General features: G+C 44.9%; 4 protein-coding genes across 7 annotated transcripts; 3 read left to right on the forward strand and 1 right to left on the reverse strand.

Moving 5' to 3' along the window:
• The first annotated feature begins 42 nt into the window (after positions 1-42).
• LOC105695227 lies at positions 43-7,937 on the forward strand. Of its 4 annotated transcripts, XM_023433551.1 has the most exons (4): positions 43-1,028; positions 1,260-1,480; positions 1,604-2,503; positions 7,810-7,937. In XM_023433551.1, the coding sequence occupies exons 1-3, from the start codon at positions 993-995 to the stop codon at positions 2,367-2,369; spliced, it is 1,023 nt and encodes a 340-aa protein (XP_023289319.1). In that variant the 5' UTR covers positions 43-992; the 3' UTR covers positions 2,370-2,503; positions 7,810-7,937. The 4 variants fall into 4 exon arrangements, with proteins under 4 accessions (XP_023289319.1, XP_023289316.1, XP_023289318.1 ...); XM_023433548.1 differs by having other exon boundaries at positions 43-1,480; XM_023433550.1 differs by lacking the exon at positions 7,810-7,937 and adding an exon at positions 6,278-6,381 and having other exon boundaries at positions 43-1,480.
• LOC105695220 (intron-binding protein aquarius) lies at positions 2,627-23,947 on the reverse strand. The gene is made up of 16 exons (XM_012416575.1): positions 23,840-23,947; positions 23,095-23,731; positions 22,825-23,003; positions 9,060-9,173; positions 8,875-8,978; positions 8,662-8,773; positions 8,337-8,550; positions 8,043-8,091; positions 7,716-7,951; positions 6,980-7,367; positions 6,625-6,873; positions 6,185-6,542; positions 5,799-6,052; positions 4,979-5,713; positions 4,480-4,891; positions 2,627-3,813 (listed from the first exon to the last, which is right to left on the reverse strand). Exons 1-16 carry the CDS (start codon positions 23,921-23,923, stop codon positions 2,782-2,784), a joined length of 5,157 nt encoding a protein of 1,718 aa, XP_012271998.1. The 5' UTR covers positions 23,924-23,947; the 3' UTR covers positions 2,627-2,781.
• On the forward strand, positions 11,055-18,536 carry LOC105695225 (G-protein coupled receptor Mth2). Its single transcript, XM_023433547.1, has 6 exons — positions 11,055-12,300; positions 13,282-13,565; positions 13,646-13,724; positions 13,791-13,951; positions 14,940-15,180; positions 16,448-18,536. Exons 1-6 carry the CDS (start codon positions 11,987-11,989, stop codon positions 16,647-16,649), a joined length of 1,281 nt encoding a protein of 426 aa, XP_023289315.1. The 5' UTR covers positions 11,055-11,986; the 3' UTR covers positions 16,650-18,536.
• LOC105695224 (probable G-protein coupled receptor Mth-like 5) lies at positions 19,772-22,803 on the forward strand. The gene is made up of 2 exons (XM_012416584.1): positions 19,772-21,253; positions 21,316-22,803. The coding sequence occupies exons 1-2, from the start codon at positions 20,482-20,484 to the stop codon at positions 21,966-21,968; spliced, it is 1,425 nt and encodes a 474-aa protein (XP_012272007.1). The 5' UTR covers positions 19,772-20,481; the 3' UTR covers positions 21,969-22,803.
• Positions 23,948-24,614: the final 667 nt, after the last annotated feature.

Genomic DNA, 24,614 nt, shown 5'->3' on the forward strand with positions numbered 1-24,614 from the left:
CAAATATTATCTTATCTAAATATCCCGCTTCGTTCGTACCTTCATCTGCTTATGGGAAATCATTTTTTATCTGCTCGATCATCTGGAATGCTCCAAGCTGTTTATATTATCGGTGCATTGGATGCGCAATTGCAAAACTCTTTCGTATCTCAAGACGAAGTCGTCGATCGCGTCTGCAATTCTTCTCCACACAAAATCTCAATTTTCGCCGCTAATTCTCTCTTAACATCTCGGAACAATAACAACCTTCGTGACTCGTGGTCTTTTGCTTTCCCGTTAAAGTAAAATTGAACGAAAAGCAAAAGTCAGAAGATAGGAGCTCTATACGACTAGAACTGTGAAAAAGCGAATCTGAGCAGAATAAAAAAAAAAACACCTCGAACATCTCCATCCCTCCTTATTTTTATTTACATTAATTCCGTTTAGATAAAACCATTGCAAGAATGCATAATTTTAATATACATCTATATTTTTCAGTTGTCCGATTTTCTCTTTGCATATAATACTTCACCCTACTGTACTTCACATTAGTTATGCTTTCCATTCTTGACAATTACCCTCCACGTAAATGCTCTTAACTTTGACGTATCTTCGGATGGATCTATATAAAAATCTGTTTTTTTTTTTTTTAAATCCAAGTTTCGCATCAAAGCTTTCGTCCATCGGCGATGAAAGATGTAGAAAAACATCCACTTGACAAAAAGAGCTTCGACGAAGCTCTTTGATCATGGTCGCAGGCCTTTAAAGAGTGCTTCGCCTCGTCCCATGATATTCCTAAGATCCAAACGCGCAGCAGGTGCACCTCGTGCGCGCATGCGCACATAGAGCCTCGCGCCTATGTTACGCGCCGTTAGTCGCACCGACATTCACGAGAGGAAAGTTCGTTCCTGGCCGATCCAGCAGTCGTAGTCTACAAAAGAAGGCGGATTGGAGAGGCCTGTTTCCTTTCGAGTTGCGGAAGAGTTTCCGGAAGGGTTTCCCTGGGCTCGAGGATGTTTCGGGAGGGCCACTATCTGGAGGTGATCAAGGTAATAGCAACAGCTGTTCGTAGGAATCTACAGGCGCTCTAGATATCCGCCGAGCCACGTGCGCGCCGCGAGTGACGTCTGAATAGAGAAAAAGAGAGGGAGAAAGAAGTATACCTCGGGGCATTTACGTGCATTGGGTGCATTTACGTACATTTAGGTGCATTAATGCACATTTATGTAAATATTTACGTACATTTACGTATGTACTCGCTCATGTATATGCACTTGCAGGTTGCCGAGAACTGCGCGGCGATGATTGTGATCACCGTGCAAGAGAAGATCGTCGAAATTCGGGATAAAAAAGTCTCGACGAACAAGTGGCTGGACGTGGGGGATTGGGCGGAGATTTACGAGATCCTGCAGAAAGCTCTTCTTCGGGATCGACAGGCCGCCCCGGCGGATCGCTCGCGCGCTCGCGCTAGAAGGAAATCCACAAAAAATCTGGAGATTAAGTAAGGGGTCGTTCGCTCTTCCCAACGATTTAATATAAATATAAAATAATGATACAATCCTACGGTATCAATTTAGAACGGTAGCGTTGTCGCGAAACTAATACTTGTACGTTCATTCCCCAGGTACACCTTTGAAGCATCCGCGGCTCGCGACGACAAGGCGTCTCCGTTGCCCACGATCAGGGTGGAGGTATCCCCGGCGAAGCGAAAACGAAGGGCGAAATCCTCGTCCGAAAAGTGCGAGGAGGTACAGCGCGAGGATAGCAAGACTCGCGAGGTGGGAAAAGACGAGAAGAACCGCGAGGAGCGAGTGGGAATGTCGTCAGAGAGCTCTCCGACGAGGAGCCAGGAGAAGAAACCGCTAATCTCGGCGGTGGCTCCTTGGGCTCCAGACGTGGAGGAGTATGTTCCTGGTAAAGTGTCGACGGGAGGGATCAGGATCGACCTGAGCTACGTCCCAAGTAAAAAGAGCTCATTGCAAGGAACCGTGAACGCGGAGTCCTCGAACGAGTACATACCCTCGTTGTCGACGGCTACTTCTTACGGGGACCTTTTGCGTTACGTGCCGAACTCGATTTCGACCGCCAACCAGGGGACCCACGAGGTTTACGAACCCCGGTCTACCTCCACGGTTGACGAGACGTTCCACGTCTACGTCCCCAGCTCGAAAAACGCGGAAGGGACCGTTGAAGAGTACGAGCCCGACTTCACCTCCGCCAGTAAATCGATGAAGTTCGACGACAGTTATGTGCCTTCCAGCACGGGAAACGCGACCAGGTCGAAGAGACCGTCGAAGAGGAAAAGCTCCAAGCACCGCGGCGAGCGGGAGAAAAAGCTGACGAAGAAGCTCAGCTCCTCTCTGGTGTCGGACGAAAAGCGGGAAACGTAAAATCGGGTTTAAAAGCCAGGTAGATACCCAAAATCTGGGCGGTGGAAGCTACTCTGCGAGCACAGGTGGCGACCGTACGTTAGGAAGGAGACGAATGATACGAAGGAACCTTCCAGGGTGAAACGGATAATGTTGTAAGTACTACAACGGGAGAAGATAACGGTCATCACGGAAGCCACGTCTTCTGCTGGAATAGGACATGATAAAGAAACTTAAGATATTTACATTGAACACTCAGAGACGCTTAAGACACTGTGGAGTATTGAAAAACAGTCGTTACTTTATATACACGGAATCGTTGTACGTACACCCTTTCTTTCCATCCTCGCGAATTTTACCCCGGATGGGAGGAAAGAGGCAAAATGCGACTTACGAACACGAGCTTAACGTCCTTTCTGTTCTGGATGATATTTCACGTATTTTCATTCTCTCTAGATATGAGATCATGAGGGGATCGAGTCTCTTCTGGTGGTTCTTCGGATTTTTCTGCTATCTTTGGTGCATCCGTTGTTTCTGCCGAGTCCGTCGTTTTTTCCATATCCATTGTTTCAGTTGTTTCCGTCGTTTTTTCCATATCCATTGTCTCAGTTGTTTCCATCGTTTTTCCCGCTTGCGTAGTTTCTGTTTCTCCTACTTTTGTCGTTTCTACTGTTTCCAGCGTTTTTGCCGCTTGCGTCGTTTCTGTTTCTCCTACTTTTGTCATTTCTACTGTTTCCATTGCTTCCGTTGTCTCCATTGTTCCCGTTGCTTCCATTGACTCCATCGTTTCTGTTGCTTCTGTTGTCTCCATCGTTTCTGTTGCTTCCGTTTTCTTCGTTTCCGTTGCTCCCGTTGCCGTCGTCGTTTCAATTGCTTCTATCGTTTCTGTCGATTCCGAGCTCATTGTTTCTTTTGGCTCAGTGGCTTCCATTGTATCAATCGCCTTCGCCGTGTCCATTGTTTCCGCTACTCTCGTTTCCGTTGTCTCTGCCGTTTCACTCGTAGCTTCAGTCTCTTTCGAGGTTTCCGCTGTTTCTGTCATTTCTATCCCTGTCCCCGTATCCAAAGGTTTTGACGTTTCTATCGTCTCCCTCGTCTCTGTCGTATTCACCGACTCTGTCGTCATTACCGTCTCTGTTGTCCTTAACGACTCTCCCGTCTCTTCTACGTTTTCGGTTCTATCTTTCCCTCCAATCAATTCGGTCGTTTCCAATGTGTCTACCAAGTTCGTTATCTCTGTCGTTTCCATCGTAGCACTTGTCTCCGCGGTTTCCTCAATTTCCGTTTTCTCTTTCCGCGTCCTTATCGTTTCTTCCTTCGAGAGTTCCGCCAAAACGACGGGTCTTCGTTCTACCACTTCCTCGTCGTCCGAGTCATCGTCGGCCCCAGGATGCGAAGGAACTCTATGAATAGGACTGCCCGGCGCAGGCATTGCGCCAGGCTTCTGCCATTCCTTCTTCGAGTCCTGTGAAATGCAAAAAAAGAAACGGTCACCTTCTAACAACAAAAGAAACAAAAAAAGAGCGATAAAACATTCCTGTTCCCGTCAAGGGAACGATTATTACATATATATATATATATAATAGGGGAGCGACGCTTTCTATAGCCAATCAGGAGGCTGAAATATTGGCTGACCAATATGGCCGCCATGCCCTTCCACTTCCGACCATGGACGGAGCCCAAGCCAGAGAGGGAAGTCTAACCTTGAGGGGGTGCAACATTGCTGAACAATATTGTGTTGTCACCGTCCTTACACAGAATACGTTTATACAAAGTTTCATCGAAATCCCTCCACTGCTTCTACGAAAAATATTTAAAAAACCGACTTTTCCCTAAACTTTGGGGGATTGTTTCACCCCTTAAATGTGGACCATTGCAGATATAAAAAAACACGTGTCTCTTAGATTTTTGTGTTCTTCAACATATATGAAACTCAATAAGATCGGAGGCGGACACTTGGGCATGTTTCCTAGTAAGATGCGACTTTGAGCTCCGTTTATATATTCTTACGTCCATGCCCGGAGCTCATCTGATCTTCCATACACTTAGTTGTTAAATCTTGTTAAAAAAAAGTTTACACTTATTCATTAAAACACCCGAGCACCGAACTCGAGTGGTGAGTCGTACTTACAGAATGCTGTACTTTCATGTTCGCCACTTTGTCCATGTAGTAGTCGTAGACGAATTTCGCCATGCACGGCATGTCCTCGATCTCCATCGGCGGAGTATCAGGCGGGGCGTCATTGAGCCGTTTAGTGGGATACGTTTCTTGGGGAAGAATCTGTAATTTCAAGGGTCGCCGCATTAGCTGATGGAACGCGGGCGTGAGCTCGAAACAGTTCTTGAAGAGGGACACTCTGGCGAAGACGTAGAGGCCCAACCGGGCTCGCGACATCGCCACGACGAGACGTCTGGAGTCTCTAAGGTGTCCCACGGCGCGGGTCTTCACCAAGGAGAGCAGAATATAGTCGTTCTGTTGACCCTGATACTTGTCCACGGTCGTCACTTTATTCGGCCGACCGATCAGCGGGTTGTTGGCGCACCTGAGAATCGGATCAAAAGATTTGTTGACTAATATATGAAATTTGGTACAAACAGGTCGAGAGGGTTGCGATTTCAATGCGGCTTACCTGATGTTTATGACGTCCCTGATCAAGTGCTTCTGGCCGTTGTACGTGGTAAGGATGCTTATCTTATCCGCGGGGTATCCGAGGAGTCGCATGTACATGAAAACCGCCACGCAGTACTCGGCCTCCGCCAGGTTCTGGTAGAAATAGGCGCTGGGCTCGCTCTCCCCGACTCCGTTGAAGTCCTCGACGTTGACCAGCTGGAAGTCGTAGAGGAAGCCAGCGTTCGCCACCAGGTACTCGGGACTGCTCTCCACGTGGCGCAGGTTGCCCAGCTTCTTGTAACGCCAGTTGTAGAGGTTGCAGATGCTCGGCCGAGCGCGACCCTGGCCGTCCAGGTCGACGGTAGGGACCCCGAGCCTAACGAATCGGGCGAAGAGAGACTGCTCCATGTTCGAGTATTTCTGGAAGGCCATGTTCTTGATGACGGGCGGGAGCTGGTGGTGGTCGCCTATCATGATCCAACGCTTTAGGCGGTTGTAACCGTCCTGCGGATTTTGCAGCAACAAGGGGATGAAGGTCTCGATCTCGAGGATCTGCGCCGACTCCTCCATGAGGATGTTGTCGTACTTGAATCCCATGTCGACGAGCTCGCGCCTCTTCAGGGCGGCGTGCGTGCAGGTCATGGCGATCACCTTCGCCTCCTTCACGAGCAGGTACTTGGACCTGTCCAGCCCTGATCTCAGTAACTCGAATGCCCTGAATTCCTCCAGTTGCGTGAAGATCCTCTCGATGTACCTGAAAATGGCAAGGTACATCGGTGGATTGCGAAATCCTCTGAGAATAGATCTTACCCTGAACGATGGACGTTCGCTCAAGTTACCTGAAGCAGCTCCTTGCGATCTCTAGGTCTTCCTCTAGGCTCTTACGCTTGAAGAGCGGCTGCGTCGCGTTGTCGAAGAACTTGTGGAAGGGAAACTCGTCGTCTATTAGAGAAATCGGTGTTGAGTTCTTGTCGCTGGATCTCTGTTTGATCCGAGTCTCGAATCTCTCCCACCGGGTCAAAACCTGGTACATGAAGAAGTGTCCGGCAGTCTCGCAGGTGTATGCCACGTCGCCCTTCACGTTCAAGGATTCCTAAAAATACGGAAGGATGCCGCGTTAAAAATGATCCAAAACATCCGTAGATGGTTCGATGACGATTCTTTTTCTTTTCACTCGCATTTTTCTTTTGCTCTTCCATAATTAATTAAACCATTGACGACTTACCTGGAGTCTTTGGACTTCCATGAGCAGGTCGAGACGCTTTGCGAGGACGTAGTTCACCCTGCCGTACCTGCTGAAATCTTTCTCGGTTTCCAGGGACTCCTCCCCGTGACCTAAACGTAGCAAATGTCTCTCGTCGATGTCCAGAGCCATGATCTTCTCAAAGAGCTGATTCAGCGCCTGATTGGAGTGCGTCACGATGAGAGTCCTCTGGTTCGGGAAGTTGTGGTAGAGATTGGAGATGATCTGGACGGCGACGTCGGTTTTGCCGGTTCCGGGTGGACCAACGACCAGGGTGAGACCCGGCTGCATTCCCGCTCGAATAGCCTCCACCTGCGTCGGCGTGAAGGGTATCTGATTCCTGAAAATATAATCGAATATATCCTCGGAACCTCAATTAAGCGGACGGGAGTATAAAGGAATAAAAATCAATGGACGCTAACTTCTTCGGTTCGTTGGCCTTGTAAGGACCTCGGCTGGGCGGGACGTGGGGATCCACCGTGATCACGGGCTTCTCGGTTTCCCCGGTCTGCTTGTGCAGGACGTTTTCGAAAGTCAGCCGGAACGGGCGCACCAATTTCTCCGGGTCGTCCTTAGAAAACTTAATCTGATATCCCGGGAAGCTCTGCCGCAGGTGGTCCACGTCGAGGAAAGTGTCGTTGAAGTCCATCGTCGGGATTTCATTCGGCATCCTGGGCCACGGAAGACCTTTTATTAGAGGATATCTAGTACTAGTTCCTGTATTCATCGCCACTTGCGCTCCCAATAACGAGAGTACGAGGTGACTACTTCACCGACCTAGAGTACCGCGCGGCACCGGGATCGCCGTAACCGAGAATGATATTGTGCAGCCAATCTGGGACGACGCATTCAGTGTTCATCAGCTCCCTTATGGTTTCTAGGACGGCCTTGAAGTTGTTCTCCTTAGGCTTGCGCCTCATGATCACGTTGAAGCTCTCGTAGACGTCCTCGTTCCCGTGGCTGGCGTTGTCCATGTCGATGCGATATTGATTCGAGTCCAGCCACACTCGATAGGTTCGAGTGTCCCCAGGAAGAATGGGTCTTGGCTCGGGTCCGTCTTCGATAACGCGTCCATTGGAGTCCAACATCCCCTCGACCTCGCAGCCCCGCACTGTGGTTAGCCCCACTTGCGGCACAAAGGGAAGCTTGTGACTGTACTTCGTACCTGTAATTTTAAGCATTCCCAGAGACATTTCACCGAGTTCTCGACGCAGAGACATAAACGGATTCGAAAGCAACCATATACCAAGCAGGTTGACAAGTGAAACTCGGATTTCACTATTTAAAACTTAATTTAAGGATATACACTTCACCCTCAATTTACGCGCTTTTTATTTCCAACATTTTCTCTTTTGTTGGGTACGTTTTTTATTTTACTACTATGGTAAATTTCGTTCAATCGATGACTATTTCTTGGCTCGTGAATGGTCTTTCTGCTCTAGATGTTTGCAAAATAAGCATCGGTCGGGAAATAATGTAATATTAAAAAAAAAAAAAGAATGGTCCCGTTTACCTATAGGATTCTGTGGCTTAACCGTTATCAGGAAGCAAACGTCGTGCTTTCGAAGATTCTCCCATTCGGACTTGATCTCTTTCCTGACACTCAGATTAATCGTGACGTCGGCTCGCACCCTGGAGGGTCGCTTTTCCCCGATATTAGGCTTGGCAACCTCCACCACGGCGAACTGGGTTATGGGCTGAGCCATCCTGGCCCATCCGCCGAAATACGCGCCTCCATCCTCGGCTCGCCTGAGCGACAAAAGGTAGAGAATATATAAACATTAGTAAAACCATCACGACAGTAAATGCTTTTTAACTCGAAATCAAGAATGCTCCTTACCAGGGACTCAAACGGCTCACTGCGTCTTCGATATCCTGACGTATTTCGTCTGTAAAAAATTAAATAGATATTGTAATCAAAGCAGCTCGAACAATGGTCACATATGTGCCCATAATTATGAAAGTGGTCTAAGTCAAAATTAATTAAAAAAAAAATGAATTTATCACTTATTTCACACGACATGATTTTAAACTAAATTTATTCAATGTAATTTTTGAAACAAGAAATATATGACTTAGACCACTTTCATAATTATGGGCACATATAACGCCGCTAAACTTCTGAAATACGTACAGGTGGATTCCAATCGGAAGAGATTAAAATTCCTGAGCAGGTAATCGTGCAGCGTCAAAAATTGGAGGTTTAATTTCGGCAGAGCTAGACAGCCTTCTCCTGAGAAATATTCCGTTGGAACCACGCTCTCGTTCCAGATGACATCTTCGGTCGGGTAAAGAGGCATTTCGTTAAGCTCTTCCAGCTGAGAAGCTCTTCGCTCGTGTCTTGAAATCTGAAGTAAAGGGAATAATAAATGTGAACTTGCTCCAGGTCCCGCATACGGAGATTTTTCCCTCGGGCTTCACGTTGGAGAGTCTTCTTCGAGGTTTCCTCGTCTACTCACCAACAATTCACGGAGGAAGTCCAAATCCAGCCTGTACCAATCTTCGAATTTTTCACGTTCCTCCGGAGGCACCAGGTTCAGATAACTGGCGATAGATTTTAATTTCTCCTGGCTGGAAAAGTGGAAGACACGCGTAAAGACATATGTACATGAAGACTTATATAGAAAGCGGACCGTGAGATGGTAGATACGTCATGAGCCGTCAAAACTCACCCCAGGGAGCCGAAGTGCTTGAAGAGGGCCTCCCTCGTGTCAACGCTCGCTACGTTCGCCAGGGCAAAAGTTCGCAAGTCGGGGAATTTTGCGAAAACCGCTTTCTGTAATTAAGTCGGTTGCAATCGGTTTACAGACATTCTGGGGATATAAGTAAGGTGCAATGTAGAAAGTAAGCAATTTACTTGGAGCGACGTGATCTTCGTGTAGTGCAGCTGGGTCATGTCGTGGTCCGTCAGCGGGTCTCCTGACTCCTCGTTGATTTCAAATCTAGCGTAGAACTTCAGCATCTCCAAAAGCTGCAAATCACGAAAGAAAAATGACCGATTATGTCTTAATCAACGAGTCTTTACGACCAAGTTTACGAGGGTAATCAGCCGGGTTTCGTAATTCACTTAATGACCGTGGGCTTGTTACTCGGTATTTTATCGCGGGTAAAGAAACAAACGGACAATTAGAAATCCGGAGACGAAAATCGTTTTAAGGGATAGAGAAAGAAGTACTGTCTCAAGATGACGCGCTAAAAAATATTAGGTTCTATCTGTAAAATTTATGTATTAGTTTAATCATAGAATATGATTACTATATGGACAACAAAACATTCGAAAATCGTTTTAAGGGATAAAGAAAGAATTACTGTCTCAAAATGACACGCTAAAAAACATTAGGTTCTATTTGTAAAATTTATGTATTAGTTTAACCATAGAATATGATTACTATATGGACAACAAAACATTCCCGTGACTAAATCTTTTCGTTAATCATTTTTGGGTGAATAAAGAAAGAATTACTGTCTCAAAATGACGCGCTAAAAAAATATTAGGTTCTATCAGTAAAATTTATATATTAGTTTAATCATAGAATATGATTACTACATGGACAACAAAACATTCCCGTGACTAAATCTTTTCGTTAATCATTTTTGGGTGAATAAAGAAAGAATTACTGTCTCAAAATGACGCGCTAAAAAATATTAGGTTCTATCAGTAAAATTTATATATTAGTTAAATCATAGAATATGATTACTACATGGACAACAAAACATTCCCGTGACTAAATCCTTTCGTTAATCATTTTTGGGTGAATTCACAAAATGACCAAAAACGCAGATATGAATCATTTCATTTCAGTAAAGGAAGTGAAATGAGGATCTGCGTAAATGATTTTGGAAAATCACGGTGAGGTACGGTATACGTTGAATCATAGCGTTATCGTTGCCTAAATTTTATTATTCACGGGTCGAGCAGTGTCAATGTTATTATCAGCTAGCATATACGGGTAATAAATTTAACCAACAGACCTATTATCGCAACAAAGCCTCGTTCAGGCTCTTTACAATGCCGGAATATCTTTAGTACGCGTCCAATACATCTACGTTGACGCATTCGCAGATAAGCCGCGTGTACGTATTTTATCAACACGTCCAAATACTCTTATCCTTGAGAAAGACAATTATACGTATAAAATTAAGTTGACCTAGATTGATTCTTGAGTAAAAGGCGAAAAGGGCTTGCCAGATTCTCCCGTAACCGGGGGAAATGTTAGCAATCAGTAAGCGTTAGAGATTAAAAAGAAGTCGATGTGCGTCGAAGCATCTCTATATTTTATTGACCCCTGACCCGAGTCAATCCGAGGCAATTCAAACCATCCTACGTGCCAGTCATGACGATTTGACCCACAAATACTTCAGACCATGTATTACTCCAAAGCGAGTGGGTACATGGAGCACATTTGCGCGCGTCATCCTGTTATCACGGATCTAAAAAGGCGTAACATCTCCATAATCACTACCACACAACGTCGGCACCATTTGCCCTGATAAAATGTATACAGAAGAAAAAAAAAAAAACAACTGAAGAGTGCTCAAAATTAGAGTAAAACTCAAAAAAGAAATCCCAGCGCCTAATGGCATTCCCTAGTAATGGCCTCTTATTTATTTATTTTTTTTTTGTTAAACGTCACGTTACGTGTAACAAAAAAAAATCATTAATTATGCATCAACCCAATACATCGGCCTCTCCGTCCAATTTTATTTCCTTGTACGACGGACACTGACACTCGGCGGCAAACTCGAACGCGTGGCACACGTGCATCGAAAGCGAGAGAAGGGGCTCCTCGTCGGCCTCCCTCCGGGAGATCGAGGCGAGGGTTATCGCGCCCCACCGGGTCCCGTTTATCGCGTATCGTCGACCGGAGGCCGCGTGTCCGCGTCAGTCGTCACGAGGTGCGCGAGCACGGTGGACGGATGACCGCCAGAGCCCCGATCTCACCTGCTCGATCTGTCAGATGTGACAGAAGTCACGTGTACTCGAACGCGTCCGTACCTTGCGAAGTAGAATCCCCGCGCATGCGCGAAGTGGGTTTTCGCGGTCCCCCGAGTCTCGCGTGAGTCGTGCGTTTCCGTGATCTCGGATCGCCCAACGATGTCCGCGATCGACCGTGAATCTAACAATAAGACGAAAAGATAACCGATATCAATAGCAGGTGAAAACTGGGCGAGTTATTCTTTTCCTTAACGCTCGAACGGATGCGAGCGAAAATCCGGGAATTTGAAGTGTGATTATGTTTTAGTCCAGGGAGAAAGAATTGAGTAATTCACTCGAGAGAAATGCGTGGCCGAGGAGGGAGGCCGGAAGTCGGAAAAGGTGCCTCTAAATAAGGTTTAAGGAGAAAGAGAGAGAGAGAAAAAAAGGAAATAAAAATCGAGGAGGCTGGGAATTAAGTATCTTACTGGAGGAAGGACAGAGATTTCGGTCTCCTTCCGACTGGAATAAGAAACCGATGAAAATTGATGCGACTCCTAGTTTACGAAGGGCGACTCGTTGCCGAAAGAGACGTACGAGTGGTAAGTGCAAAGTGTAATCACGATCGATTTGCTGGCTATCGAGAACTCGAGCGTGGAAAAATCCACAAGTGCCCCAGGACCTCGGGTAGAGAGCGATGCAACAAGTTCCTGACTGCCTCTCTCTATGCGAGATATCAGGAGAAGTGTAATAGTGAACTTTGGTAACCAGAGGAAGAGAAGATTTTTTTAATAAGCCCTGGATGCTAGGTGGGGTCGATTTGGCCGGATATTTTGAAAATCTGGGAATCGACTGAGTGTCCGGTAGCAATGTCGAGACTCGATGTCAAGGACCGAGCCAGGATATCTCCTGGTGCGATCCTTGGCTCTTCCTGTGCCCACCTCGTAGTGTTCGTCACACTTTTCTTGAGCTCTGTCAGCTCGGAACATCATCCCGAGGACTGCTGCCCTCCGGGGACCACGTGGGTCAAATCGACAAATTGCTCGGACGGTTCCTCCATAAGGCTGGATTGTCCCATCGGGATTTTTAAACTCGATCCCGAGACCTTTCCTTCGGACGAGTTCGTCATCGCGAATGCTTCCCTCGTTTTCTCAGATGGAAGCAGGCCGATACCGGCACATCGGTAAGAATCGATCGCGATAACAGTAAGTTGTTAAGCACGTACTGAGAATAAACTATCTCCGGCTCGAAGAAAATTATTTCTTTGAATAATGCTCATTTGAGCCAAACAATAGTGCTGGGAAACATGTAATCACCCTAAAGAAATTCGCCCTCAATTTACGCGGAGCATCCGTTCCACGTGGATTCGTTTTACGTGAATGAAAATCCCGTAAATAAAGTCTGTCGGTAAAAATATTGGAAGTACATGTAAAGTACCTTGTCTAATATTTTCTATATAATTGTCGGTAATAATATGTACACATTCTATACAAGGATTACGGGGGAAGATAGAAGTGCAAGATTTTGATTCGAAGCATCTCAAGAAGAATGCAATATGATCCTCGAATAATAAAAAGTGGTTTTAACGAGTACTAGTCCGGGAGTCATTCCGTCTTTCCTCGCGAGTCATCCTTTAATTTGCTCGAAAAATAAAAAGTTTCGAGAGACCTAAAGTAATTACGAGCTAAAAGGCTTCCCGTTAATCAGATCTCGAAACTCTTTCCTCGCTTTCAATCATCGGGCCTGTGTGCGTCGACCTTGAGATAAAGTATAAAAAAAAAAAAAAGCACGGGGATAATCGCGTATGCTAATTTTAGTGGGAATATAATGCGCCGATATTGACAGTCACCGGTGACGCCCCAAAGATAATTACCCTATCTCGACGTACGTCTCGTCCGCCCTTTGGCGAGGCCATGAAATAGTATAAAGAGAAATAACGTCAATGGTCGGTTCCACAGAAAGAGACCCAGAATCTCCGATTTTCGCTGATCTAACGATGCAAGCCCTACTTGCAGAAAATGAGTAAACTCCACTCCTACACGAGCAAAACATTTTCTACCGACGTAAATGACCTAAAATGCTTATAATCTTGCAATTAAGTTACGCAAAATGATACGATAATCGTAAGTCGACCGTCAATTTCCTTATTTTTGTTTTTTAACAGATTCTGTTTGGCGCGCTCGGAGGGCAAAGCCGAGGTGGCGGCGCTGGTCTGCTTCAGCGAGGCCGCCCCGGAGATGTCGACCTGGAGGCAAACCGTCTTCACCGTTCTGAGCGTCTTCTCGGCCTTTTTCCTGATAGTCACCCTAGTGGTCTATTTCCTCCTGCCCGAGCTCAGAGACGTCCAGGACAAGTCTATGATGTCCGCGATAGCATCCTTGACCGTGGGCTACCTGACTCTCGCCATGCAACAAGGCTTCCTGACCGACGAGCTCTGCGTGCCCCTGGGTAAAACAATTCTCCATAATCCCCATAAACAGGAAATAAAGTCATCGCAATGCAGAAGGTGATCGTCCTCGTATTTGCAGCCTTCGTCATGTACTTCGGGTTCCTGGCGTCCTTCTTCTGGATGAACCTCGTGGCCTTCAACGTCTGGCGATCGGTCTCGTGAGTTTCTAAATTCTCCTGCAGTGTTAAACATCGAGTCCCCTCCTTTTTCCGTGGTTCCCGTAGGTGCAAGAACTTCCTGGCGAAGGAGAGCACGCGGTTCGCGACGTTCTGCGCGATCGGATGGGGTGCGCCGACCTGTTTCCTCGTGGCTGCCCTGATTACTCATCACATGGACGATCACCGCCTAAAACCGGGCTTCGGGGAGTCGTCGTGCTGGTTCGGTGGTAAGCTAAATTTACATTCGATCCTTAAGATGACACGAAACTCCTCCGAGGAGTCTCGTTAATATAAAACGTCGCTCCGAGTTGATGCACCGAATCGTTTGAAATCTTCCCACGGGAATATGGAGGCCCTAAGGAAGGTCCCGATGCCCATAGAAATTCATATCTTTTTTTCTGCTTCAATTTATAGTCTTTATAATTTTTATTTTAAGAAATCCAATCTCATGGGCGTTAAGGTGAAGTGAAACACGTCGAGGAACTTGATCGACGTCGATAAAGATTTTTCTAAATGCCTACGTTGCCGACGTTCGTTTTTAAATTGACAGCTGGATCGAATTATATTGGATATTGTATCAAATGGCATACTCCACCTGTCGTTTTTGTACAATAAATATCAAGAAATCGAAGTAAAACTCCAGAGATCCTCTGGATTTATGCTTTCTGGGGCCCTAATTGACTGCAGTGGTACCTCCTGCGCCATCTGTGATTTCCAGGTCAATTAAATTTTCACTCCAAGACCTCGTATTACCATCGTTTTGGCATAGAAGCGCATACAACACTTTTTTTTGCCTTTATCCCGTTGAAATGCGAGTTTATCGATTACCAGAGTGTTCTAAATTGTCGTAAAATTCTCCTGACCCTTTCGATTCTCATATCAGAGCCTTCGATAATTGTATATCGATCGAAATATGAGAGCTCGACGCCATTTTGGTGCTGGTCTGGACTGAGTTAAAAGATTTTTTTGAAAAATCCAAATTTTGAATGTGTCAGGACAATTCTTAGATGATCAGGAGTGATGTGTCAAAGTTTCGGACAGTTTGGTCTAATACCCTTAAAAAAAAGTGTTGTATTCGAATCGACTGATTTGAAGGGGGTTTCACTTCACCTTAAGGCTCTTCCTTAGGATATTTACATTCACTTAGAGTTTGCGAGTGATGGCTCTCCATTTCATTTCGCAATTCTAAGCTCGACTCGCCTCCTCCTTCGACAGGTAACGAGGCGACCTGGATGTACTTCTACGGGCCCATCGCCGTTCTCCTGGGGATGAACATCGTCTATTTAGGTTCCACCTGCTGGAAGCTCTGGCACCAGTACAAGGACTGTAGCGGAAGTGGCATCAGGATTCTGCGAATAAAGTGCCTCCTCTATCTCAAGCTCGTCTTCGTCATGGGCATCACTTGGGTCTTCGAGGTGCTCTCTTTCGCCACGGGCAGGGTCAACGAGATTTATTGGTAATGTCGATGCACGATTCCCTCTATTGAATGGTTCGGTCAAATTCAATTGGCTCGAATGTCTGCAAAAATTATACCCGGTAAACTATAGCGTTCCGTTTTCCATATTCGCGTACCATAATGCCGAAAATTTCGGCTAAGATAAAATATTAATATCGCATGATTTGTTAATCATCCTGTTGATTTTCGCGTACGAGAATGAATACCATTAATTCCATATCTTAACTAGCCTTTGTTCGGTCGCTTTTTAAGAGAAAAAGAAAATCGGCAAGGCCGAACCTTCGACCGAACCGCAAAATTTCCATAGAATAGTCATCGGGACGTTTTAAGATTCTTAAGATGACGTGAAAGTGACACCGCAGGGGTCAACCGTTGATAAATCCTTTCTCCGAATTGGACGTCACAAACTGAGAATTCAACCACGTGAAGGTGAAGGCCTTAAATAAGGTCTTGGCACCGGTGCAATTTCACTTTAGGCGTATTCTAACAATAAGAAGGCCACCGATAAGAATATGCAGAGGTAGAGGGGAAAGGACAGGAATTAAGGTGAAGTGGAACCCCCTTCAAATCAGTCGATTCGAATACAACACTTTTTTTAAGGGTATTAGACAGAACTGTCCGAAACTTTGGCACGTCACTCCTGATCATCTAAGAGTTGTCCTGACACATTGAAAATTTGGATTTTTTATCAAAATTTTTTTACTCAGCCCAGACCAGAAACAAAATGGCGTCGAGCTCTCATATTTCGATCAATATACAATTATCGAAGGCTCTGATATGAGAATCGAAAGGGTCAGGACAATTTTACGACAATTTAGAACACTCTGGTAATCGATAAACTCGCATTTGAACGGGATAAAGGCAAAAAAAGTGTTGTATGCGCTTCTATGCCAAAACGATGGAAATACGAGGTCTCGGAGTGAAAATTTAATTGACCTGGAAATCACAGATGGCGCAGGGGGTCCCTCTGCAATCAATTAGGGCCCCAGAAAGCACGAATCCAGAGGATTTCTGGAGTTTTACTTCGATTTCTTTATAATTATCGTACGAAAACGACAGGTGGAGTATGCCATTTGGTACAATACCCAATATAATTCGATACAGCTGTCAATGTAAAAACGAACGTCGGAACGTAGACATTTAGAAAAATCTTCTTTATCGACGTCGATCAAGTTCCTCGACGTGTTTCACTTCACCTTAATCGGTCAAGTTCGAGATATGTGGAAAGTAATTGAGTAGGCCCTTTACGTGCGTGTCGAAATTTCAGGATCTCGATGGACATCCTGAACGGGTCTCAAGGCTTCATCATTTTCCTCCTCCTGGTGCCGTTCAGGAAGCGAGTCCGGAAGCTGCTGGCGCGGAAAAAGCCTTGCGGAATTGGCTTTCCAAAATCATGGGCGGCCTGCGAGGACGTCGAATGCGAAACCGTATTGCCAGAAGAGGCGGTAGAGCTCTCTCGTTCGGCATGATTCCTCTGCGAATGGACAGAAGTTCGGATTCTTCTCAATTCCGTCGGATTCTACCGGTCCCCGGTTTCGTGACGCACATCGACCCTTTGCGATCGGCAAATTTCTCCGATGGGAGTACCAGCTAGTCGGAGGAAATTTAGCACATGACGCACATCTCCACGGCCCAAAAAAAAGAATACCCTCCACCACTTGACGGATTAATGACATCATGCCGCCACTATGGCGGCATCGATCGCAAAGGGTTAAGGGAATGCCTGCGAATGCGAATCCCTTGTTTTCGATCTTCTCTCTACTCCTTTACTTTGGACAACCAATGACGGCGATTTTCCAAGGACCGCCACGGAAAACCACCTTTTCCCTTGCTTCACACATTGCCTCTCGATTTCGCAGCAAGATAAATCTAAACCGATTTACATTTTTCCCCCGAAATGTATCCCTCACTATCCTTCCCATTCAAGATGTATATGTGTACTTCTAATTTAAATTTAATCAAGATGTATATGTGTTCTTCTAATTTAAATTTAATCCATATTTCGAGTTAAATATTTTCTTAATGCCGTTCGCATATGCGTAGATAGTATATTATTCTCATATTATAGTCACGGTCGTTCTATGTATCAAAACGTCAGAGTATTTATATAACTTTTCTCCAAGCTGGGTGCACCGATTCATTCGAAACTTCGACACGTGATCATAAAGGCCCCAAGGAAGTACGTGATGCTCCTGAGATTTCATTAAAAAAAAGAAAAATCTCTTTAGACTAGAACCAAGATCAGACTTTTTTGTGAAAAATGAAACTTCACGAGCATCGCGTGCTTCCTCAGGGCCTTTGGTCTTGAGAAAGGTTTTATAAATATTTTAACATTGTGACATATACAGAGTGACCCCTTAATATCACCTTAACGAACATCGACATCATTTTCATTTCATCGTGAATTTTCCTGAAAATAAGCAGTAAAATTAGACACGTCGCCGTGACTTTAATACCAGTACAACATGAAGATGCGCAAGAAGCGCATCCCCGCGATGTAAAATTGCGATATGAAGTCAATATGAGATAAATCCGTCTACCCGGATAGATCCTACGTCCGTATCGGCCTTAAATGGATTCTACGTGCGAAAGTGCGCATCGATTCTCGGACTCGCGGGTCATTCGATCTTAGTCTGTCAGGCGCAAGGAAGCCGCATATCGAGAGAGCAACATCTCGGATTACTTCCCCGCCACGTGGACGTAGACGGCTGCGCAATTATCCGGTAGGAAAAGCCGCTTCCCTCCGGCACCCAGCGAACGTGCGCAGATTCCAAGGCGTAAAGGAACTTTGACCCCCGAGGCGGGACGCGATCTCCGCGGAACAGAGCGCGCATCTGTTGGCGCGAGTTTCGATAAATCGACCGCGCACGAGTCGATTGCGCGCGCAACCTCCTAGGCGAGATATCGCTAGGGAGTTGCTTATCGAATTTCACGCGGCACTTTCGCGGAATAATCCTACGCGAGGCATCGCGTCCGTTAATCGCGCGAAATTATTCCCCGTATTAACGTAAGAGATAAGAGATTATGATCTCTTCCTCTTTTTAGACACTCGTATCGCAGGGACTTTTATAATTTAAGTGCAGCGTGCGTCATTGCGCCTAAAGAGTGGTTCTCGGGATGGTTCGATGGGGGAGGAAGAAACGTCAACACCAGTTATATAAATAGTATAACCTAGAATATTAGTTTAGTTCTATGTACACTAGTGTATAGACGATAAGGATATGTCAAATCTTTACGATTGCGTCTCAAACGAGTTCACGAGTCTCTTTAATCCACGCATCGCTCTCCCGGGTAGTTAATTTTTCTTCTTTTTTTTTTCCCCTCAGATTAATCTTATAAAGAAATGCTTTATCGAACTTCCGTTTCTCTCCACGAGGAACTTTTCCCTCTCATACGGAGGTTTCCAACTTGTGCAATCCAACGATTGCGTGTTACAGTCGATCGAAGCTGTCCATTAAGGAGCGAGATAAGTTTTCCTAGAACGGGGCGATAAAAAAAAAAATTTTTAAGTATCTTCAGCGAAGCCTTCCGAATAGCGCATTTACTCTCATAGCAAGTTTTGTGCCGTGGGAGAGAATCTGTGATATAAGGTTTGGGATTCACCTACGAAGGCGAAGCTCCCTTTAAAATGTCATTTTCAAGCTTATGTAGGCTCCGAGCGAAGCATATCCGCGGATAAATGGACGTAATTGGGACGGCGTTCCGAAGCACGACATCGTAGGCGGAATTCATTTGTGAGATGAAATCGCCGGAAGCGTAGCTATAAAACGTAAGAGACGTTTCAGCGTTTCCTGCGTCAGCAGTTAGGAAAAAAAACCCCTACCGCTCAATCTCGATTCGATCAAAACAAAATCCTCCGAAGATGACGAATCTAACCTACGAGGCCCCTGAAACGATGACGTTCCCAAGGAATCCTGTATAAAGCGATTGACCTTGAGAAACTCGAAACATACGTATTACTTTATCGACTGGAGGTTTCCAGTAGACATTAAGGTGAAGTGAAACCCCCTTCAAATCAGTCGATTTGAATACAACACTTTTTTTTAAGGGTATTAGACCAAACTGTTCGAAACCTTGACACGTCACTCCTGATCATCTAAGAATTGTCCTGACACATTCAACATTTGGATTTTTCAAAAAAATCTTTTAACTCAGTCCAGACCAGAACCAAAATGGCATCGAGCTGTCATATTTCGATCAATATACAATTATCGAAGGCTCTGATATGAGAATCGAAAGGGTCAGGAGAATTTTACGACAATTTAGAACACTCTGGTAATCGATAAACTCGCATTTGAACGGGATAAAGGCAAAAAAAGTGTTGTATGCGGTTCTATGCCAAAACGATGGGAATACAAGGTCTCGGAGTGAAAATTTAATTGACCTGGAAATCACAGATGGCGCAGGGGGTCCCTCTGCAGTCAATTAGGGCCCCAGAAAGCATGAATTCAGAGGATTTCTGGAGTTTTACTTTGATTTCTTGATATTTATTGTACGAAAACGACAGGTGGAGTATGCCATTTGATACAATATCCAATATAATTCGATACAGCTGTCAATATAAAAACGGACGTCGGCAACGTAGGCATTTAGAAAAATCTTCATTATCGACGTCGATCAAGTTCCTCGACGTGTTTCACTTCACCTTAAAGCGGATAACCCTCCCAAATAATTGAAGCGAGTTGAATGAGTTGAATAACGGAGTAAATTTCAAGATCGGCATTCATTCGGGAGATCTCGAGGTAGGAGAGAGCGCGTGGGCGCAGCCGTACGCACGTGCCGAGGTACCGGCGTCGGTTGGCAAGAGGTGCCGGCATCCGAGACGCGACGCTTTCGTCCAAGAACCGGCGAGACGAAAAGGGAATCGAGAGCGAGGGGAGAAAGGACGGCAGGCAGAAGTGCGGCTTCCGTCGCGATTACGGCGGAGCCGGCATCGAGACGAGACTTCGCATTGGTCGTGCCAATGTGGGGTTAGGTCGCGCCACGACGGGCGGAGATCCGCAAGGGTACGGCCAGGTAGGGCGCTCCCGCTGGAACCGGTGTGCGCGAGAAGCACACGTATCGAGCGCCGTGATTGGTTGGTTGCCCGTAGGTGAGTCACGTGGTCGGAAGGTCGACAGGTATTGGTGAACGCGCGGAGAGACAGGACTAAGGCAGAGGGGAGGTCGAGGAAACGGCCGATGGATCGCGTACGATCGCGTATGACGGCCGCGGGGGAGAGTGAATCACGTCCAGGTAGGTGGATCGGAGGATTCCCGGAGAGGAAGAGCGGTCAAATGTGAAAAGGTAAACCCGGGAAGGATGAAGCGTGCCCGTATCGCGCTTCTCCTCCTCTGGGGGTTAGGAGCGCCCTACACCGGGGTAACCTGCACGAGCATCGGCAACCCCAGCGACGAGGGCTCCGTCATGATCGCCAAATGCTGCGACCTCGACGAGATCCTCGTGGACGACACGTGTATACCCGTCAAGGAGACGAACGAGACGCAGCCCTGGCGCCCGGAGTTCCTCGCCGGGACGAGGGAACCCCGGTACCGATTAAAAGTCGGCCTGCCAAGGTGCAAAGGCACCGAACACCAGTGGCACGTGTATCACTATCCCTCGAGTTCGGATCGCCTGACGATTCTGCCCTCCGGAAAGCTTAGACATCACGTCTCCGATGCGTCGGAACCCTTACGTGGAAGAGAGAGGTTCGATGAGGGCGAAGCCGAAGGGAATCTCATGGACGAGACTTCGGTGCACTGCGACTACGAGTTTGGCGACTACTGCGTGGACAAAGTCGTTCTGAGCAGGGATCGTCTCGTTGCAACTTATGCAATGGTCTGCGTTCCAGAGGTTGCCGTGCGTTGGACCGATACGGTTTATTTTGTCACACACGTGGTCGACCCTACGTTTCGAGCAATTGCCATGGCTAGTTATGTAGCAGTTGCGGTGGTCTATTTTGTTTTGCCACAGTTGAGAGATCTCGTTGGGAACATAATAACGAGTATGTCCCTGTGTTTGGTTGCCAGTCAGGGTGCCGCAACCGTTAGGATATTTACGGAGTATGGGAACCATATCAGCTTCGTCGTTGCAGGTGAGTCGAGCTTACTTAGCCTTTTCGGGCTTGATCTTAAATCTTGACGTTCTTTTTTCCAGATACGGTCATGTACGTTTCCTTGTTGGCTGCCTTTTTCTGGCTCAATGCTCTAGGCTACTATGTATGGAATACCTTCAGATCTCGAAACATATTCCTCCGAGTAACGGATGGCAGAAAATATTGCTATTACTCGTCTTATGTTTGGGGATCGACCTTCGTTATTGCGGTGACGGCGATATTTGCACATTTTACGTTAGAAACTAACAAACCTACTATAGGAGGTACACTCTACCCTGCTCAAGAGACCGTGGGATGGCTCGGCATATCGGTACTTTTTACGTGCATTGCATTTACCATAATCATAGATCTCTGTTTTGCTTTGACTACGGCAAACACAATTGGCAGAATGAACACTTGTGGTAGAATCCACCATAAAATGAAGTATAGTTTTAAAATGTACGTCTTATTGTTTATCATTTTGAGTACGGCATGGTTTTTCCTGCTGCTCTCGCAGCTGAAATACGACGTACTCGTATACTTCTATATTGTTGTGAATTTCATACAAGCCTTATTAATTTTATATGTATGCATTTTTGGACAAAAGAGAGTCACCTTTTTACTTGGCAAGACATGCAATTGTTGTACTACAGATGAGACCATCGAGGGTCTTGATTGGGGGGAAGAAATGACAGCCATCAATGCAGGCTACTAAATCGAGACTTCAGACATCTATTTGTTTTCAAGCGTTTTGAATAACTTGCAAACGTAATAGCGTTTGTTTTACCAAAGTCGATCCTCTTTATTTGCTTTGTGAAAATTTAAAGGATCGGGGAAACAACTATATTCACTACGGTAGCTGTACCAACAACGATACTCAGTGGCAACACAAAACTCATTTCGATATACTTGACAGTAGTAAACAATTCAAATCGTATCAATTTAAGAGAATCTCAGAATATATGAATGTAACGAATTGTGCCTTATATAATAAAGGCAGATACGGCGTGATGTCCGAAAGGTAGGAATGCTTGCCTTATGTACAGAACAAAAATGACGCACTTTTTAAGCACGATGTGAAATTTCTACTTGGTTTTTTACTGACTAAATAGTGGAAATTATTAATTCAAAATTAGCACTAGACTCTGCATGAAAACAACCAAGACATGTATATCGCAGATATTATGCACATGTGAGCACGTTATTTTTCCCATTTTGACACTCCAATCTAATTTTGATGGAACGCTATTAATTGCTGATGTAACTTTTGTGATGGTGCGTCTGCTCTAGTCAGGTCGCGTCAATGCTAACATAGCAAGTGTGGCACACAACGAACTGTTTATATAAAGCACATAACATATGTTTTTTTCGAATTAGGAATAAACGAATGCATTTAAAAGACTTCGTCCTATGCATTAAACGGCATTGACTGTTGATAGCATATGAATTAAGTTTAAGAATAATTTCTATATATTTATACCTGTCTACTTTCGAATTTTTATATAATAAACTTTTGTCATGTGTTCATTAAATTTTGTGTACTTTTCAAATTCACCATAAAATTTACATACCTGACCAAATAATCCACCTTCTGGACGATGCACCAAATTTGAAAGTTGGCAGCGTACAACTAAGTGGCAGTCATCCATGACCGTGTTGAAAAACCGCCGAGTCGGTAGCAAAGCCTCCAAATCGATAACCAACTCCAAAAATCTTTCGCAATAACGAACTTTATCTGGGAACACAGGACCTGTAAAAAAAAAAAAGTAAACTGTAAATTTGAGAAAGCTAAACAATAGTATCCATTAAATATATAATTTTTTTGTAATAATAATACTTACCATCTTCAGGTATTGTTTCTAAAATAGTCATGAACTTGATCATTAATCTGTGTAAAAATCTTCTCTCCCAATCTAATTTCTCTTTCTGTTTGGGATCATCCTTTTTTCTAATCACTTTCCAATATTTTCTCCATTTTGGATATTTTCGAAATTCTAGTTCACGGCGTCCCTGCTGTAACGAAACCCACATGGATAACGAGACTAATCTTTTTACTTCCTCTCTGACAAGGGCCACTTCCATAGAATTAAAACAATGATTTAAAAACATAATTAGTGCAGTCTGCTCTTTCAAATCAAAGTCGAAAGTGCTCTTCTCGAGGCACGTTTCTAAAACTTGTTGAAAGAATGCAGAGAATTGATTTGAATTTTTCTCAAATGCTTCCCAAACTTGTACACGTTCACGAAATTTTTCATTGACCATGACAACAATGGACAAAGTGTGTGCACGCGATGACTTCTCAGCTATGTAGTTCGGCCAAAGATAATTTTCCAAGTACTGACTAAATTCTAACATCATAATCCTTCTGACGGAAAACTTGGAGGCACATATTTCTTGCACATAAATGTCCTCAACAATTTGTAAGTCAAATGGCAAATGAGAATCCGATGTATGTGGAGCCCAGTACTTGTTCGCTAACTGCAATATAAAAAAAAGCAGTAATTAAATATAATACGTTCATCAATATAAGCGCAATGCAATCGATGCAATTGCCGATATGCATAAAACAATTTTCTTTTTTCATACCTGCGTTATTCTATCGGCGTTAATTTGTTCGACAGTTGGTGCGGGATTATTCGTTTTGCCAGGTGCTCCCGCTTGAAATTCCATTTTAATGCTGGCGTCGAAGGTTTAAGTGTTTAACTTTAATACCAGAGATCCTAACCCCACTTATTCGTACGCTGCCGGTACGCCAGTTCTAAACCAGTCGAATCAGCCTCATAACACGAATCGCTTACGTTACACTAGTTTTCTGAATTACACCAAAAGAATATCATGATTGTAGGCCTTTTCTTTATTATCAGTCCGCGCACTCGCAGTAAATAAATAAAGTTAACGTACTTAAAACCTAACCGTGCCGTAATCTCGAAATAATTTCATTCGTATGCAACATGTGCACAACGTGCAAATAAAGGTTGAGAAGTGTTTTCCAGTTTCCTCGCATGTTCGCATTGTGGCGCCACGATCGACGGAAAATTATCCAATCACGTGCCATGAAAAATTGGAATTCTGTGGATCTAGTTATTCCAAGAACAATGCGACATTCTCGTCTTCAAGAATATTTATTCCATGGTACAGGACTTGTTTTGACAGATGACAGCTGACTACTCACGTATATATTCCTTGGCCAATCGGTTAATTCAGCGGTGTACAAAGAAATCCTCAGTGGAGTCCTTACGTGAATATTTATTTGTAATCGTAATTTCTTGGTACAAAACGGTCCCTATTAATGAATATTTTCACAAAAAAGAAAATACAGAACTTGCCACGTTATATGAGTTATCAAATTTTTCTGACTATT

The sequence above is a fragment of the Orussus abietinus genome, unplaced genomic scaffold (assembly GCF_000612105.2).
Source record: "Orussus abietinus isolate OABI.00-Male unplaced genomic scaffold, Oabi_2.0 scaffold81, whole genome shotgun sequence".
Lineage (NCBI taxonomy): Eukaryota > Metazoa > Arthropoda > Insecta > Hymenoptera > Orussidae > Orussus > Orussus abietinus.

Excerpts from the sequence above, each read along its gene's own strand:
- LOC105695225 (XM_023433547.1), top strand. The coding sequence starts at position 11,987 with ATGTCGAGACTCGATGTCAAGGACCGAGCCAGGATATCTCCTGGTGCG. Across the intron at positions 13,725-13,790 it reads AACGTCTGGCGATCGGTCTC|GTGCAAGAACTTCCTGGCGA; the intron begins GTGAGTTTCTAA and ends TGGTTCCCGTAG. Across the intron at positions 13,952-14,939 it reads GTCGTCGTGCTGGTTCGGTG|GTAACGAGGCGACCTGGATG; the intron begins GTAAGCTAAATT and ends CTCCTTCGACAG.
- LOC105695227 (XM_023433548.1), top strand. The coding sequence starts at position 1,194 with ATGCACATTTATGTAAATATTTACGTACATTTACGTATGTACTCGCTC. Across the intron at positions 1,481-1,603 it reads ACAAAAAATCTGGAGATTAA|GTACACCTTTGAAGCATCCG; the intron begins GTAAGGGGTCGT and ends TTCATTCCCCAG.
- LOC105695220 (XM_012416575.1), bottom strand. The coding sequence starts at position 23,923 with ATGGAATTTCAAGCGGGAGCACCTGGCAAAACGAATAATCCCGCACCA. Across the intron at positions 8,979-9,059 it reads CGAAGATCACGTCGCTCCAA|AAAGCGGTTTTCGCAAAATT; the intron begins GTAAATTGCTTA and ends ACTTAATTACAG. Across the intron at positions 8,551-8,661 it reads ACTTCCTCCGTGAATTGTTG|ATTTCAAGACACGAGCGAAG; the intron begins GTGAGTAGACGA and ends CCTTTACTTCAG.
- LOC105695224 (XM_012416584.1), top strand. The coding sequence starts at position 20,482 with ATGAAGCGTGCCCGTATCGCGCTTCTCCTCCTCTGGGGGTTAGGAGCG. Across the intron at positions 21,254-21,315 it reads TATCAGCTTCGTCGTTGCAG|ATACGGTCATGTACGTTTCC; the intron begins GTGAGTCGAGCT and ends TCTTTTTTCCAG.